A 17,972-nucleotide genomic window follows, 5' to 3' on the forward strand; every position below is an offset into this window, starting at 1 on the left:
GCCTGGCCAAAATGCCGTAGGAAACTTTTCTATCCATCAGGTCTGCCGTGAAGTCAATGGGAGTTTTGCTATCGACTTGGAAGGGAGCAGGATGAATCAAAAGTTTTATATTGCATTTTCAGGTTCTTTTTATTTTAATTGACATCTTGTTTCCCATAAGAAGGCTGTGGCGTGTCCAAAGGCTTACTTTGCTAGAATACCAGCACTGCATAATTTTCCATTTTCACTGTGTGTTTTCCATTTCTGCACTAGTCATTAGGCTGTGGTTTTAATCTTGTGTAGGAGACTCTTTTTTTTTCTGACACAGAAGTGAAAGAGACCTTCCGAATACGCTTGCATGCGTGTTCTTGAAAAGGCATCAGTTTGGCTTTCCAGGTTTCTTTGCCCAATGCTCAGTCACAGCATTGCCCTCAGCGGCAGGGCATGAGGTTCCTCTTCAGGCGGGGCACTGACGCACAATTTGGACACCAGTTTCTCCTTCGTGGCCTTCCTGTGCTGCACTTAGCCATGTACTGGGAGTATTAGTTAGGGTTCTTTGGCCGAAAGGAGGAATACTTATCTCAAATACCTTCAGAGGTCTCTGAATGCAGCTGCTATTGAACGGGCACTGTGCACAGAACGATGATCTCAGGGGCGGCTGCGCGCGGAGGTGCCTCTTCTCAACCGTCCCGTGGGCCAGGAGAGAGGATTTTCCTTCCCGCTGCTGCGTCCCAGCTCCCGGAGGGATTTCTTTGTGACCCGAGACAGTGTGTGTGTGTGGGGGAACTGGGGCTAGAGGATGTCCAGTGTGTGCTGCTGGGCTGGCAAAGAGCATCTTCCCGGAGGACTTCACCTCCAAAGGGACCCCCAGCAGCCCCCAGCTGAAAAATACAGGCTACGCAAGCAGGACAGCCACGGGAGCAGGACGCTTCCGATTCCCTTTTATGCAAAACCTTGAGCTATAGTTTGCTTTCTTCATGTAATTTCTGTCTCTCACCGTATATGGCTCACAGATAATTTGCAAGGAGTCTCCTGTTGTTGCACAAGTGTTTCCAAAGCAGAAATGCTTTCTTGGTCAGTGCTCCCTCAGCCCAACAGTTAGGTAATGGATTACTGAAACACTGGGTGGGTTTGATTTGCTGATAAAATGGAATATATCCTAATACTGGTGAGTGATTTTTTTTCCTGGCAGAAGAAGAAATAATTGAATGTTGCTTCATTTGCTGTTTTACAATTAAGAAGGGTTTTCTCAATTATCTATAAAGAACCATGCTCGGATGATACCATTGTCACCACTCATTTTATTTTCCTGATAACATCTGAAATTGAAGTCCTTGCCATTGCCGGGCTGCTGAAGATCCTTGTACACCTATTGCAGGATCCAGATAAAGCCAGAGACCTGTTGAAGCTCCAGCACTTGCAATCGCACTCTGCAGACCCAAATCCCCCCAGAGCAGTAATCCCACAGGTATTGTGGTGAGAGTCGCCGGGGCAGACGCTGAACACGATGTTAACATGGTGGTTGTTCTGGTTTGGTTGGGTGGTGAGTTGAGCCTGGCCAGTTTCTGCTCCTTTTGCCCGATTTGTACCATATCTGTATTCTCTGCCTGACTGCGCTTGCGTTTTGGCCGTGGACTGAACGCGAGGGCACTCTTGTGTAAGGCACTTTTTATTGAGATTTGTCCCAAAAAGTGATGTATAAAAGTTATTAACTCCTAGGTCCTAGCAATGAGGTAATAAAGTCTTGAGGATACGTTTATTTTGGGCAGATGTTATATCTGTTTTTCATTCCTAGCCTCATCCATCTGTCTGCCTCCTTCATCCCAAAGCAGCCTATATTTGACCAGTGGTTATATATAGCCTGACATCTAGTATTACTATTATTTTGGGGGGGATAGATGTAATAATATTTTCTATGATGTCAGCAGCATCCAAAAGTGAAAAGCAAGTTCTTCTGAAATTGAAAGATCCGGGCCCTTTTTACTGCATATGGTGTCTTGATCTCAGGTACCCATCTCATCAGGCAAACGAAGGATTATACGCCTGGAGCGATGCATTTGTTATTAAAGCAACAGAGATAGGGATGTATCGTGTACGCATTTAGACATACAGTGCAGTAATTGCTTACCATAGTCTATTAAAACTGTTGGAAGTTGTATGATTTTACATGAGAAAATGTAATTCCGCTGGCTTTATTTCAACCATAAATTGCTCTTGCTCTCTCTGAAGTTAACCTCCAGCGAAAAATAAGAACCGTTCTGGGTCTAGCTGTAAAACTGTAACATTATTGTAGTCAAAACCGGGTGAAATTGTGTTCTTGGCTATGCTGCACTCAACCAAAACAATACCTAAAAATCCTATTTGAAAAAGAAAGGAAAAACGATAATAATAAAAAAACCCAATTAGAAAAAACCAAAACCCCCAGTTCAGTTTAGTTTTGAGGACTGTATATGCGAGTGATGAGAAATAGGATCTTCTCCAGCCACGCTCTTCTAAAAAACTGGGAGTTTCCTGGAAATGCGTGCTGACGCAAGGTGCTGCAGTGCTAACCCTTGTTTCAGTCTTGGCTCGCCTTCTCTCCCCTCTTACGAATAGAAATCTAATTTTTGTCTTCATGGTTGCTCTCCAAGCCCAAGCTAAATGAAGACCACCTTGCTTTTAGAGTAAGCTACGTATGAAGAGCCGTGAATATCACGCGCCGTCTCCTCCATCGCCAGCTGTGTGCTGTGGTGAAATGGTGGTTAGGGATATTTCCTAACCGGGTCTCTAGTTGTGTGCTGCTGTTTCTCCTGTAACATGTAAAATTACATGAATTTTCTTCATTAGCAGGCCAGCTCCCAAACCCATTGTGAAGGTCACGTAGCGACTTGTAACATATCTTCAACGGGAAGAGATGGGTTATTTGTGGGAGAGCCCTATTCCCCATAATTATATATAATTATGCAATAATTTTATATATATATAATTACGCAATAATTATACACATAGATAAACTAAAGCTGCAGTATGATTATATCACAGCTAGGCTGACAGTTAATTGTAGATAGTTGCTACATAAGAAGAACAGCAAACGGTTGCGTGGAATAAGATTTCTGGATGCTTCAGTAAATAAAACTAATTTTTATACTATTTACCTCTCTCAGATATGGAGGGTTGATCGTGGATCTTTTTTTTTTTTTTTTTTTGCTCCTGGATAATTTTTTCGGCAGATCCGGGGTCAGACATCTCACCAAAATAGCCTCACTGACAGAAACATTTCTTCTGATTTAAGTTGGGAGCCAATGACTCCATCAAATGGGAAAGCAAAGACTTGAAACTTGCCTGGTGTTTTTTTGGCTGTCGGCGCTTATTCACTGAGGAATCCCCTGAAATACGTAACCCTAAGCATGTGCTGAAGTTTCATTGATTTGAAAGCTAAAGTCACATAATTAAATGTTATTTCTGAGTCAGAGTGGCTTTCCTGAACCCGCAGCCAGCGCACTGAAACCCGTAAGATCCTGGGTGTTAATGACCTGCACCCCTTGGCTCTCCTCTCTTCCAGCCATCGCCGGAGTCCGTGCGGTTTTTCCCCGTGACCCTGCTGGGTACCGCAGCATCTCCCCTCTTCACCGCGAGTTTCTGGCCGTTGGCTTTCAGGTGACAGCCTGGCAGCTTCGTGTCCTTAGGTGGCCAGCCCGACTGGGGACCCCCAAATTCAGCGGGTGTTATTTGCAGGCTCCACTCCAAAGCTCAAATCCACATGCCAGGGTACGGCCTTTTTCAGGGAAAAGGGATGGAGCTGGCCGTGACCGCTGGAGAGGTGCTGTGGGTCCCTAAAAAGCACACAGGTATTTTGAATGGTTATGTTTTGGGCAGGTAACTTCTCACACTGAAATGGGAGGATTGTTTGAAGAGCATCCTTGAACATGGGGGGGAAAGAAAGGTTTTTACTGAATCAAGCTATGCCTGAGATAAGCCAGGAGTTACACTTTTATTTTAGCCCAAACTTTTTTCGGCAGCTTTTTCAATTGGATGTAGGAGCTGATTTTTTTTCCTCATCATCAACTGGCTGCGTTTACTGCAAGGTTAACTGCAAAGCTTTCTGTTAAAGGAACATTGACAGCAATCTCAGCATTGTCACTCTAAGGGATCGCCGTACTTCTCTCACCATGCTTTACAGAAAATAAAAGGTGTGGGCAGGCTCCAGGAACCCGCACCCACAGAAACAACCTTGGTGATGTGGGTAAAACTCTCCACCAACCCTGTGGGTTTTGTTTTAAAGTTTTATGACACGAATAGAAATAAAAAGCTCCTGCGAGGACTTTCACGGGGCTGGAAGGTGCCGCAGCGCAGAGGGGCAGGGAGGGATGGGCGCCGCGGGCTGGGGCACCACGTCGGTCCCCCGGTCCCTCCATCACAGCACCGAGCGGTGGTGCCTCTCCTGCCCACCACCCTGGGACCTCAGGACTCCCGTGGGATCCTCCTTTGTCTCCTTGTCGTCTCTGCTCCCCTAAACCCTGAAAACACCGGGGTGAGTAACGCGGCTGGGGCTAGCGGCGCGGTGCCTGTGGTTTCGCATGTGGGAAGGGAGCGCTGGCCTCTGCGGAGCGCAGCGCTGCCAACGCTTTTGACGGTCCCTCTTTCGCTCTTGCTTTCTGTTTCCACCCACTGCAGCGTTTCTCATCTCCGGGTGCTTTTTTTTCTGTTCTTTCATCCCACCCTTTTATGTCCCGTCTGCGGGGGCAAAGGCTCTCGCGGGTTCGGATGCTGGGGCGCTGACCCGACGGGCAGGCAGGAGGACAGCTGTGATGGGAGAAAGGGGTGATGTGGTCGTGCTCTCTTCTTGCTGGTTTTTGTATTCGCCGTTTCACCTGGCAGCGGTCTTGCACCCGCGGAAAAAAAGGAGCGTTGATATTGGTTGACCAGGAGATGCATCAGCGCGTTGGGGTTTTGTTTTTTTTTTTTTGCATTTCTTTGATGCAAAGTGATTGTCTGAATCACATTAATGATGGATTTAACCCTTCACCCCACCGTGAAGAAGGAGGACGGGGAAAGTGTCTGTGCTTTCAGGCGCTGAGCCAGCTGATGATTTAATACCCGAGAATACTTACCAACACACACAGGTCAGAGTCTCGAGGGCCTGGGGATACCCGGAGAGCTGCTGGCATGACTCACGCTTACAGCATTCCCTGGTGAGAGAAGGAACCCAGCTCCAATCCCAAGAACACACATTTGGTAGGAGTTATTCGAACACCCGGCCCGCCCCGGGGAATGTTCTGCCCAGGATTTCGCACCGGGGCGAAGCACGCTGCGATGTGCTGTACGGGTGGGAGGGAGCGCATCGCTGGCTCCCCACGCCGCTCCTCCTCCGGGCTGAGCACTCTCCTGGCAGATAGTTTCTATACGGGGACACGTTTAATTTTTTTTTTTTTTTTACCTTGGTGAGCATAAAAAAATGATAATGCAGTCTCGGTGAAATGAAGCCCTGACCGAAAGGAGATCACAACCCCTCGGTCTTGGTGGGAAAGGGTGCGGTCCTTTCCACTAAAGCAATTATTAGAAGAAAATAATGTCTCTTCATGAGCGAAACCCAGCACTTTTGGCATCACAGGGCGGTATTTTGTCTGCCAGACATGGGCAGCGTGTGCTGGAGGGACGGGCAGGGATGGCTCAGACCCTGCAATGGTCATTAGGAGGGACCGGAGCAGCCAACGTCCTTGCAGGAGTAAGGATTACACGTGGGAGTAGAGTGTGAGTAAAGTACGGGTTACATGTGCGAGCAAGTGCCGTTTAACTTCCAATTTTCCGTACCACAAATACATTGAATATGTATGTATTATCCTCATTAGGCCAAAGATTATTCATATATTAGCCGTTCCCAGAGATTAATTCCCAGCAGGTCAAATAAGGGCAGGCCCAGCTGGTAACAGGTACGGGAAAATAGAGGCTTTTTGTCCAGTTACTTAAGGAAGAGAGAGCACCCAGCTCATGTATGCTTGTAGGTTTTCGGGATAAATGAAGCTCTGTGTGAGCAGTAATTCCTGAAGAAAGATTATGGAAGCACGTGGACTAACTAACTTGCTTGCTCCATTTGCTGAATCTGGGGGGGGAAGGCGACCACCTCGCAGGCAAAGCAGCCTTCGGCTCTTAAAATCATCCCGAATGAGAACATTAAAGATATTTGCAGCAGCTTCTCTAATTTCAAATTACAGATTGCCTCATCCTCAGAAATGAAAGGAGGAAGGATTTTAAAAGCACGTGAATCCAGTTCAGGGGCATTGGGTGGCAGCTCTCCCGCTGCACAGGGAAGCAGAGCTTGGCCGTGCCCATATGGCAAGACTGGGAAGCATTAAACAGGTTTGAATCCTAACAAATGCTGTGTGAAATCTTTCTTTAACCGCCGCCAGCTGGGATGTGCATCTCTCTCTTTTTAATCCGCTGTGGGTTCAGGGGGCCAGCTGGATGCAGGTCTGTGCTTGTGGCAGAGCCACAGTCTCCAGGTTAGACCAAGCCACAAGAAAAACACCTTACTGAATGATAACAGGAACACACAGCACAATCACAGCTTGTGTTTCAACTCAAGGTCTTTAAAAAAATATTTTTATTTAGCGTTCCAGGTTGCTCTGAATGAAACCCATTACAAATCCATATTAGCTCGGTTTTTCTCGATGTGAAGTCACTTCTGGGGGGGGGATCGTAATGCTGCTCTCCATCCTGTGGGCTGGCACAGCCAGGAGAGGACAAGGCTGGGCTGGGGATGGGGCTTGCCTTCGCCTGGATAATCAGCAGCTGTAGGAGGGCAAGCTCCTTAGGCTGGGTGACTGAAGCCCTTCGGGGCCCAAGTGCTGGTTTTCTTTAGCTGCCTTCCACTAAATACGGGTGAGGGGCTCTGCAGGTGGGTTAACAACTCATTTCACAGCTGGCTGCGTGCTTCGGCATCGGCATCGGCAAAGGAAAGCCGACCGTCCCAGCCCAGTGTCTGCCTTTGCACGCTCGGACACCAGACGCCGGTGTCTGTGCTGTGGGTGAGGCTGGGCTGTGGCTATAGCTCTGCTAACTGGAAGTGGTCAGTGGGAAGGAAAATATTGGTCACAGAACAAAAACCTGACAGGTTTTAGTTTGAAATTATTTTTAATGTAGGTGTAACAAATTTTGGTTTAATTTTAAAATAATCAAAATAATAGAAATTTCTGGATTTGGTTTGATTAGAGCGTGAATGAAACATCACATTTAAACTCTTTGAAGCTGTATAATTACATGTGGGCTATTTCCAGTTCTTTTCCCAACGGCTGTGTGATTGCTCAGAGGAGCAGACTCCCCGCCAGGTGCCGGGAACCTGCGTGTGTTGGCCTACTCCTGCCAGTAAGTGTGGAGAGCTGCATTTTGCCCAGTGCAAAGGAAGCAAAAAAAAAAAAAAAAAAAAACCAAAAAACCCAAGCCCCAGTGACAGCCGTGGGGCCGGGCAGGCTGTGTGGTCCTGTTAGGCAAAATAATCCCTCATTTCCACGGGCTCGGGAGAGTGCGGTGGCACCGGCTCCACTGCAGAGCCCGAGGACGAGCGTCTGGGTGTGATACGGGGACACCGACAGCCCTTTGCTGAGGATCTGCTGCTTCACCGCAAGTCAAGGGAGAGCTGCTGCCCCGGGAGGTTCCCCTGGTTGTGTTTGGCTTCACCTCGACAGCGGGGAGGCTTCGTTCATCACGGGCCCCGTTAACGAGGGTGCGGAGGTAAGGTAGCACCCAGAGCCGTCTCCTCCAACAGCCGGGAGGAGCAGCGGTCGTGGTACCCAACACCTGGGAGGAGCAGCCCTCCGAAATTAGAAAGAGTGATGTGGAGAGCTGTGAGCTATGCTCATACATGTTGGATTTTATTTTTTTCCTTAGGTGTCGTCGTGGTTTAACCCCAGCCAGCAGCTAAGCACCACGCAGCCGCTCACTCACTTCCCCCCCCGCCCCCACCCAGTGGGATGGGGGAGAGAATCGGAAGGAAAAAGGTAAAACTCGTGGGTTGAGATAAGAACAGTTTAATAGAACAGAAAGGAAGAAGCTAATAATGATAATAATAACAATAATAGAATGACAATAATAATAATAAAAGGATTGGAATATACAAACCAAGTGATGCACAATGCAGTTGCTCACCACTCACTGACTGATACCCAGTTAGTCCCCGAGTGGCGATCCCCCTAGCCCCACTCCCCCCCACTTTATATACTGGGCATGACGTCACACGGTATGGAATACCCCTTTGGCCAGTTTGGGTCAGCTGTCCTGGCTGTGTCCCCTCCCAGCTTCTTGTGCCCCTCCAGCCTTCTTGCTGGCTGGGCATCAGAAGCTGAAAACTCCTTGACTTGGTATAAACACTGCTTAGCAACAACTGAAAACCTCAGTGTGTTATCAATGTTATTCTCATACTGAACCCAAGACACAACACTACACCAGCTACTAGAAAGAAAATTAACTCTATCCCAGCCAAAACCAGGACAGATTCTTCCCTTGAGGTCATCTTGCGGGTATTTGAACCTCTGTTATCTCTCACTGTAGTCCGGCACGTGTATGGCACCTCCTGTGCACAGCTGGCTAGGCAATACGAGCTACGAAGCCCTAACTGGCGGGGAGCAAAGACTTTGCAGGTAACCCAAAGAAGCTGCGGGTCACAGATTTATTTGTGGAGCCAGAAGGACCTCCAGGGCAATGCGGGGGGGGTCAATCACCCAGCCGCAACCGGGCTCGCCGCTCGGTCCGTGCCGGCTGGCTGCTGGGTCTTCCTCTGCTGGAAGGGGAAGCTGCTGCTCGTAAAGAAACTTGCGGAGTGCGTAAGTGCGGGGCTGGGCCGGGACGTCACCCGAAAGACGTCCTGCAGAGGGGAATTGCTGTGCTGGGGACGGGGTCACAGCTGAGGTTTAGGGGGTACAGCAGCTCCCGGGGAGAAGGGGGCTTGGACAGAGAGGAGCGGTGGCAAACGCCTGCTGCAAAGCTGGGCAAGGAGCAGAAGAGCTGGTACGGTCAGGTCGGGTATTCTCCTCCCAGGCCAAGGCAGCATCGACTGCTCCGCACGTCCCAGCACCAGGGCAGCCCCTGCTCGTCAACTAGCACGGAGGAGGTACAGTACAGAGAGGAGAAAATGTTTGGTAGTGCTATAAATGAGTCTTCAGCTGTCCCCAGGTATCCGCTCGTGGTTTTGATTAAGAAAAAAATTGGTATATTGGATTTTATACAGAGTACAGAAAATTAAATGGGGTCACTTGAAAGCACGCGCGTTGGGCGCTGTGAACTGCGACAAAGTCAATCTTATTTCCCCAAGCTGGAGCTGGGTGTTCACTACAAGAAGCAAATTCAAACCTGGGGAAGAAGAAACCCTGTGTTCGCCGTGCGGACGGGGCCTGTGGCTCTTCCAGGTGCTCTCCTTCCCTTGGCAAAGGCACCGAGAGCCCCGAGGCTTCGTTTTGCTCATGGCTACATCCAGCTGCTGGCCCTGCGAGGCCTTTGCAGGAGACCCAAACCATTTCCAAGTGGGCTGTGCTAGGCTGCTGGCGTGATGTTGAACTCAAAGGCAGCCCAAATATGAGTGCACGACCTCTAGTCACATCTTCCAACCCAAAACATCTGCTGCAGGCTCTTGATCTGCGCACCGACGTGGGGACTGGGGTCCCTTTTCTCCCCGAACCTCACGTTCCAAGGCAGTGGGAAGGTGCAGGACGAGTGGTCTGACACAGTGATGAGGATCCCTTCCCCGCTCCCCAGAATAAATCTCCGGGTGGTTTTGGAGCCGCAGAGCTCCGCAGAGCCCCTTGCCAGCTCTTAGTCTTGCTTTGGGGGGGGGTCAGTCTCCTGCAGCCGTGGGTGCCGGTTACTCCGGCAAAACTCCCTGAGCTGCCGATGGGAGTTTTCCCAACTAGTGTCTGCCCGGGAGAGTCAGCCTTACCTCCACGGTGGGCTGAGACCAATACCTGGGAAAATTCCTCCTCCCCCAGCTCTGACGGGCAGCGGAGGAGTGCTGAGCTGGCTGCCTGGAAATGGCTGCTGCCCGCAGGCTGTCAGCTCAGGAGATCCACACGAAACCCTGCAATTCCCTTTTTTCATGCTGCTGTAGCTATTTCACTTTTCTTCTGAAGGCATGTTTCTTCCCCAAACGTGCTGTCGTTAGGGAGCCGAGGGGTAGGTGGATACGGCGGTGGCCAGGCTCTGCTGCCAGTCTTTCATGGCAACCGCTCCATCAGCAATAGAGCCAGCATCCCAATTTGGCATCAAATACTAAAGTCATGGACTAGAAGAGGCTGTGATGGGTCAGAGCCTTTTGCACTACTGAGAACTGGGATCATTTATTTTGCATAGATCCTTTTTTCCCCCCAGTTGAGAGACTTGAAAAATTTTAAATAATATATTACCGCTAAGAAAGAGCTGGTGGTTGATATAAGTGAAGCAGGAAGGTCTAATCCTGCTGAGTGTGACCAAGGAAAGCTGCTTTAGCGCAAGACTTTTGGTCCTTGCTGGCAAAGCACCTAGTGGTGTGCAGGATGTCCCCAGTCACCGCTGCGGCAGCGGGAAGAGGACGAAGGGTCCCGCACACATGGGTTTCACTTTTTGCTTTACAATAAGAAGGAAGAGAAACTCCCCGAGAGCAGGCGTGGGCTTCTGCAGAGAAGCGAGTGCAGACTGTAACCTCCCCCCCCCCCTGGCTTTTCCTTGGGGATGCCCTCTGCAAGGCTGAGCCTCCCTCGGGGCTGCGCAAGGATGGATTTGATTTAAAGAGGTAAAAATGAGCTCCTTCGTGCTAAACGCCTTCCCTGGAGGGTGTGCAAAGCAGCGGGGAATGTTCTGGAGCGGGCTGGGAGCAGGGACCTCGCAGGCAGGACGCACAGGGTTGTGTCCCACCAGCCCAACCCTTCTCCTCTGAATCCGCACATGACTTAATTCTCTTAAGTTCCTTAGTGCTGCTCCTTTGGAGGATGAAATAAGAAAAGTAAAAGGCCGTGTGTACGCTCCGCCGTGGTTTTACACGCTCACAGTCCGTGGTGGTACCCGCATGCCCAGCGAGATGCCGTGCAGCACGTCCCGTGCATGGTGAGCACTGCTTCTCTGTGGCAGAGAGCTGCTGGATGGGGTCACAAAAAAAAGGGAGGAAAAAAAAATAAAAGGAGAACCCAAGCAGCAAGGTTTTTTTGAGAGGAAGCGCCTGGCTCATGCAGCATGTCTTTTCCCAAGGGCTGCTTTAACGTCAGCGGGATGTTATCTCAGATATCAGAATGATTTTTTTTTAATGCAACATTTCATGCTTTTCAAGCACAGGTGAGTTTAGGACCAAGAGACAGACTTAAAAAAATTAAGAAACACTATGTTGTGAGACCAGCTGGAGGCAGGCGAGGAAAAGGAAGCCGAATTTCCCCTGGATGGCCAGGACTGGCAGAAGAAAGGGCTGTCAGAGGGAAGCATGATGGGGCCAGGACGTGGCACACGGAAGAGCAGGTCCTTTCCTGCCCAGCTATTCAGGCAGCATGCAAAAAAAAAAAAAAAAAAGTTCCATCAGCCAAAAAACAAGCTCCAAAAGTGTTTCCAAGCTGCTCAAAGCTCTGCGCCTGTCCCTTGCCCCAATGGCCGGTAAGGCACGGCAGTGCCCGGCTCTCCGTTGGGTGAGGATCTGCCGTGGGTGGTGACCCTGGCAGCACCCCATGGCATTTGCAGCCATTTATCACAGCTCTGCAGCCTTTATTTTTTTTTTTCCCCATGCTATGAATTATATATGTGTTTGCTGGGGGCCCAGTGATCCCTGGAGGCAGCATCACTGCAGGCAGCAGCTAACGCTGGTGGACATTTGCCTGCCTCAGCCCATCCAACACGCTGCTGTGTTTTCCTTCAGCTTTTTAGTCATTTGAATGTTTTCTCCAAATGAACACTATTTCCCCCCCCCCCCCCTCCCCCGGGTGAGGGGCACTGGGTATGGGGGCTGCTTCAGGCACCCGATGGTCAGATGCCGAATTCTGGTCCCTGAGGTGGAGCAGCGGCCACTGTCATAACAGAAGCTGCTTATTACTGGCCCTGTGAGCTCACCGCCCCCCGAAAGCAACCTTCTGACTGAGAGCCCTCTGAGTCTCTTTCGGGGAATTCGGCTCCAGGGTTACAATACTGATACTGGGAGTCCCAAGTGGAACCATGTAAATGCCCCATTAATGGAAGAAAAACATCAAAAAGAAAAAAAAAAAGAAAAAAATAAGCAAGGCAGAACAAAAATCCCAAATTCTCCCCAAGGATGGGGCTCCCAAAAATCCCACACTGTGAGGAGCAGGTATTCCCCATGGATATACAGAATTAGCTACAGCCAAGCGTGGCTGGAGGGCAGCAGGCTGGGTGTTGGGGAGAGCTTGTGGGACCCCCAGCCCCATCGCCCCGTGCGCATGCAGGGCGGGTAGGTGTTTTTGCTGACTGCATCAGGTATTTTCGGTGACTTCTAGTCTCAGGAGGTACTTTTTCCCGTTGCGCACAGCGAGCTGCGGGCAGCCTGCAGAAGTCTGGCATCCCGTGCGAGATGGTTTATGTTCGCTGGTGGGGACAAGGGGAGGAGGAGCCGAAAACCCACCCAGGAGGATACAGGACACTCAAAAAGTGGGATCGATACCCAGAAAGGAGTAGGTGACAAAGGACATATTGCCCGTGACAGGGCAGCAGCGGCAGCTCAGAAACCACACAACACCTTTCTCTTTTAAAAATGTCATTTAATCCATTAATTCCACAGCATTGCCATCATACACACCAGCACGACACCTCGGTACACGGGACACAGAGCCAAGGAGATGCAGTTACCCAGAAACACTTTTTTTTTTTTTTCTTTAAAAAAAAAAACCAAAAAACAATCCCCTAAAACTGTAAGGGGGAAAACCAACGGTAGGTGACTGGAATAACTAGTTCTCTTCAGCAAGTTAAAGGCACTTAGCAAGGGAACGAAACTCCAGCCTGCCCAGGCTGCCTCACACCCCGGTGCCCCACAAGCTGGACCCCGGCGGGGACGATGCCAGGGATGATGCCGGGGGCGGCTGGCGAGGGCGCGGGGTTCCCCGGAAGGACCCCGGGGGTTTTCTTGCCTTTTTTTTTTCTTTTCTTTTTTTTTTTTTTTTTTTTTCAAGCTGAGAGCAAACTTTTTGTATTTGGGGCTTTTGCTGTTCATGCTTTAAATCCAGTGGCAGGCACCTCCTCACCGATACCCGAGCAGCCGGCCGCTTCTGATGGAGGCACCGGCTCCGTGGGGATGCTTTTAGCCTCGGAGCACTGCAAACACGGCATTTCACCGAGCAGAAATATAAAACCCAGCAGGTCTCCCCACGTGCACGCAACAGCATCAAGCCAACCAAGAGCTACAGCGAAACTAAGACCCCCAATATATATATATTTTTCTGCATAGATTAAAAAAAAAAAAAAAGCAAAATAAGAGGAGTTTATGTCATCCCCGGTCTGCAGGCAAAGGCTCTCCAGCCTAACCCATCCCAACATCTTTCTGCAAAAGCCGGGGGCAGGCACAGCTCCCTGCTCAGGGGACACTGCCCGGCAGGGACATGGGACACGGGACTGTCCGCTGGAAACCCCCTGGAGCAACTCCTGGGAAAGGAAAAACAACCCTAAGTTAAACCAACCCCCCCTTGCCCAGCCCCACCAAACCCCGCCGAGGGCTGGCGCTTCCCTAACCTGCACTTTCTGCAAAAAGAGGGGAAAAAACCCCGTCATTTTATAAAATACATTCTTGGCGGGGGATGAAATTTTAATGCAGCTCATGCTTTTCTGAAAACACCCTGAATAAGTCATTAGCCAGACCCTTCGCTAAGATGAATTTGCCCCAAAGGAAAAAAGAATTAAAAGGTAAAAAGCTGGTGTGCGTGACATGCGTGTTTGCTGCTGGCTACGGCCAGGCAGCCTTAGGAAGGGGATGGCCGAGCTCCTTCAGCATTAAATCAAATAAATGAGGGACGGAGACAGACTTATTAGTCTCCCAGTGTCCCTCCTCCTGTACGCGCGGAGGAGGACACATCCAGCACTCAGCTGATGAACACAGCTACTAAGGGGGAGCGCAGCCCAAAGGCAGAGAGGTGAGTAATTACCATATATAATACATTTAATATGCTGCTTAGATTTTTAACATAGACATTTTTTTATTTCTGACATTGGTGAGTCATTTAAATATTTAGCCCGGACAATAAAATATAAAAAAAAACCCCATCTACGGTATGTGCCTGCTGATTCTAACAATAGTCACACTATTAGGGCCCAGTGAATGTTATTATAGAAGAATCTCTTAAGTCCGTGTCATACATACATTATGAACTTACAAATAAATAACTCTACAAAAATCCTGTCGTCTCTCCATAATTTCATGTGATCGGCAAAAAGAAAAGGCTCTTTCTGGTGATGACAAACTAGGAATTGCACATTTAGTTCGAGGAATACATTACTGGTGCATCACCAAAGTCAACCACTAGGCAACAAAAAGACGTATCATATGAAACAATTTTTTTAATTTTTATTTTACATATTTATACATAAAACTTTCAAGGTAACTCTCTGAATCCAACCGAATGTTAATAGCACATCTAAAAATGAATGTCAGGTAGTCAACATTCACAAAATGTTGAAAACTGATTAAAATATACATATTACTGAAAGCTACAACTTCACTACGAGGCAGGCATGTATTTTTTTGACTTGTATAGCACCGTCAAGTACAGTTTCTTTATTTTAAAACTACAGTGAAGAATAAAAAAGTAGTCAATGGTAAAATATCGTTCAACTGAAAATCTCTAAACAAACAAAAATAAAGTTAAACTACCCTCTCTTCTCACCCATGATTTATAATGTTATAAGTACTGTACATTTTTTTGTAATAATATTATTAAAATGCCTGATATTTAGTGGCACGAGTAAAAAAATTAAAATAAATTAAGAAGCAGAGGCCAATCACCGGACATAAAGCTTCAGACATGGTCAATGACTAACACTGGTTTTCTCGTGCGCCACTGTGGACATCAGCGCTTGGACACACACAGAAGCAAAATGAAGTCTCGCTCCAGCTCTGCTCCCGGCGCTCCGGGGTTCATTTTGCCGGCATCTTCTCTGCCATGTGCTTCTGCTGACTTTCGGCGTGTCTGGGGCGGGGGAGAGGAAAGAAGCTGCGTTATTCGCTGTGCCGAGGGGAGGTGGAAACCCGAACCACACACGGGGCTGCGCTCCAAGCCAGCATCCGCGCCGCTCTGGCAGCAAACCAAAAATCACATTTTCCCGAGGAAAAAAACAAGCACCGAGCGAGGTTACGTGCGGTCTGTGCCCGGGCTCCTTCCCAGCGGGAGGGGACGGGGAGGGAAACCCTTCTCCGGAGCGGTTTTGGGTCAGCTGGGATCGTTTCTTCCCCTCCTGCAGGGATGGCCGGCACGTTCGCCCCCGGACAACACCGGGATGGGGAGCGCCGGTGCCCCCCGCCCCCCCCAAAGCCCCCACCATCCTGACCAGCTTCCAAATAAATTTCATTTACTAAACTGCCATTACTTGCATCTAGAAAGCAAAGCGTTTCCCAAAGCACAGGAGAAACAGATGCGAGGTGGCATTGGCATTTGCCTACTGACCCAGCTCCAGCCCCCATCCCAAATCCCCCCCCTTTCATCGCTTGCTCTTCATTAAGGGAAGCAGTGACGGTGTCTCGCAAGACTCCGAAGTGACAACCTGTCTGCTCGTCCCTGGGGCCACCAGCCCCTGGGCAGCACGAGAACTGGCCACCCCAGCTGGCGGAAACTTTTTCCAGGCAGAGCACCGTCAAATCTCAACCAGCTGCTATGCAGCACCACGATGTTTTAAAATAGAAACAAATATAGGCCGTATTTTTTGCAAGCTTAAAGCTTCAGCCGTGAAACCGTAGTCGCAGTGTGCTGACAATACCCAGTGCACCTTCTTTTTCAGCTGCTTTTTTCCCAAAGCTTTCAATGCTTCTTAAAGTTTCTGCAGCGCATCACTAGCTATCTCAAAGGAAAATGCCTCTTAAGCCTTGCCGCCCGGGAGATGGAGTCCTTCAGGAAACCTGGCTATATTCTGCAGGGCTTTCCATTTTATCGGCTATTGAACGTTAATATTTAAGAGACTCAGAAATTTTCCCGTTGTCAAGTCCTCCTAACGGTGGAGGCAGACCGGTTCTCGCTTACCCCAGCGAGAGGAGTGGGGTGACACCGGGAGCTGCTTGGATTTTCCTTGGATGCACTGGGGGTTTGCAGCATCATCCCTTCCCAGGCTCTTTTCAGGCTTCGGAAAGGGGAACACCAGTTCAAGAGCATGCACCAACACCTGCGTTTGGGGAGCTCTTGAAAGCTGCTGACAGTCTCCAGAACCTGAGTGCCTTGATTTCTTGTTTTGGAGGAGAGAGCAGCATCCTGCTCTGCCCTTACCTTTGATGGCAAAAGCTTTCGTACCGAAATTCTGCTAAAAGAAAACCACTACACGCGGTAGGCTGGGACCTGCGAGGAGAGAGAAATAACCCGAGGAGCCTCCTTCACCTGGTCAGGTCCTCGATGTCCACCAGCATGGCGTCCTGCTCCGTGTGCAGCTCGTCCCGAATGAGCAGCAGCTGCACCAGCTCCTCGTTCAAGCCTGGCGCCGGGGAGAAAGGGGGTGAGTCTGTGATGTCCCAGGGAACCCCGGTTTGGGACCCGTACGTCATCCTTCCCCACCTCGTGACACAAAAGCTGGTGCAGAGAACCAAGACGGACCTCCCCAAAGGATGCGTATTTTCTGGGATAAACTGTAAGCCCCCTTGCCACTGCATGCAAGCAGTTCCTCTCTTGAAATAGCTTAATGCAGCAGCAAAAATAAAGATGAATTTCTCAGGGCTTGGAGTTCCACTGGTTCAGCTTGCGCTCACTTGGGGCCAATAACCCTGAGCAAGAAACAGGCTGCGGAAAGCGGCCGAGCTGCTCGCCCAGGCAGCCTCAGGTTTAGCTTTTTAATTCCCTGCGGCAACGGAGAACACGCTGCCCACCCATCCTGGTTTGGGGTTACTGTCCAAGCTGGCCCCTCTGCTCAAGAGGGATGTTTGTGACATTGGATTCTTGCTCGGGGCTGTGTCAAAGAACAGGGAAAAAAAAAGAAAACAAAAAGGACCATGTGAAAAATGAACCTGCTGGCACGGGCTCCCCTGAAGGCTGTACCTGGCCGTCACTCACTGCCAGAGCTGGTGTTTAGACTGCTTAACTACAGCTCTACTGGTTTAACGCCCCTTCAGTTTGGGAAGCAAGCTCAGTGTAAATGACCTCATGTTCCCATACTTGGGTGCTTTCTAAAGTGACGCTAATTAATTAGCATATTTTTTTTGCCTTTGCAGCAAAAAATAAATCATGACTCAACGGTGCAGTTCTGCATCCTCAGCAGGGCTGCTTCCAGAAGGGATGCCAATTAACCAACGTCGAGTAGGGAAGGAGCAGCACAGTAGCTCCCAACCAACCTTTTTTTTTTGACCTACAGCCACCAGAGAAGTCTACTCCCCAAATTGTTAATTAATTCATTAATAGGAAGATGGCAATTCCCTGGGGGAAAAAAACCCCTGGATCTTTTGGAGACAGCAAAGAACGATGAGGTGGTGGGGCACTGTCCCTGTGGGCAAATGCAAGGACCCATGAAATGCATTGAAGCGCTGCAAGAGTGGATCTACCCCGGGACGTTTGCTAAACTGGAGACTTTCTCCACTTATGGATAGTTTTGATGCCATGGCATAGCGTCACGTGAAGACATAGCCATAAAGCCACGAATGGCAGGTGCTTCCAGGACAGGCAGACTTCCCAAAACTATTTTTACCCGACCAGGTTTTGAGTTTCAAGTGGGGCGTTAGGTGCTGGCACAATGCTACAACCCTCCTCTCTTACGGAGCCAAGCGAGTGCTTTAGGAGAAACTGAAAAAAGGAAAGAAAAAAGCCAAAGGAGCCAAATCTGGAGAGAACTCCATCTCCAACTACTGCTGTGTGCCTCTTCCATATACTCGTATTATCCTACATTTACCA

The 17,972-nt window shown here is 49.3% G+C and overlaps 1 protein-coding gene across 5 annotated transcripts in view; it reads right to left on the reverse strand.

Annotated features, from left to right (window-relative positions):
- Positions 1-14,439: 14,439 nt before the first annotated feature.
- Positions 14,440-17,972, reverse strand: part of SCHIP1 (schwannomin interacting protein 1) — a 235,330-nt gene continuing 231,797 nt past the window's right edge. For all 5 annotated transcript variants that reach the window (XM_052804552.1, XM_052804551.1, XM_052804553.1 and 2 more), the window contains 2 exons: positions 16,476-16,569; positions 14,440-15,083 (listed from right to left, as the gene is read on the reverse strand). In XM_052804552.1, coding sequence (XP_052660512.1) covers positions 15,032-15,083; positions 16,476-16,569 — 146 coding nt within the window. In that variant the 3' untranslated portion in view covers positions 14,440-15,031. The remainder of the gene's footprint in view (positions 15,084-16,475; positions 16,570-17,972) is intronic.

Source organism: Harpia harpyja, chromosome 12 (assembly GCF_026419915.1).
Source record: "Harpia harpyja isolate bHarHar1 chromosome 12, bHarHar1 primary haplotype, whole genome shotgun sequence".
Lineage (NCBI taxonomy): Eukaryota > Metazoa > Chordata > Aves > Accipitriformes > Accipitridae > Harpia > Harpia harpyja.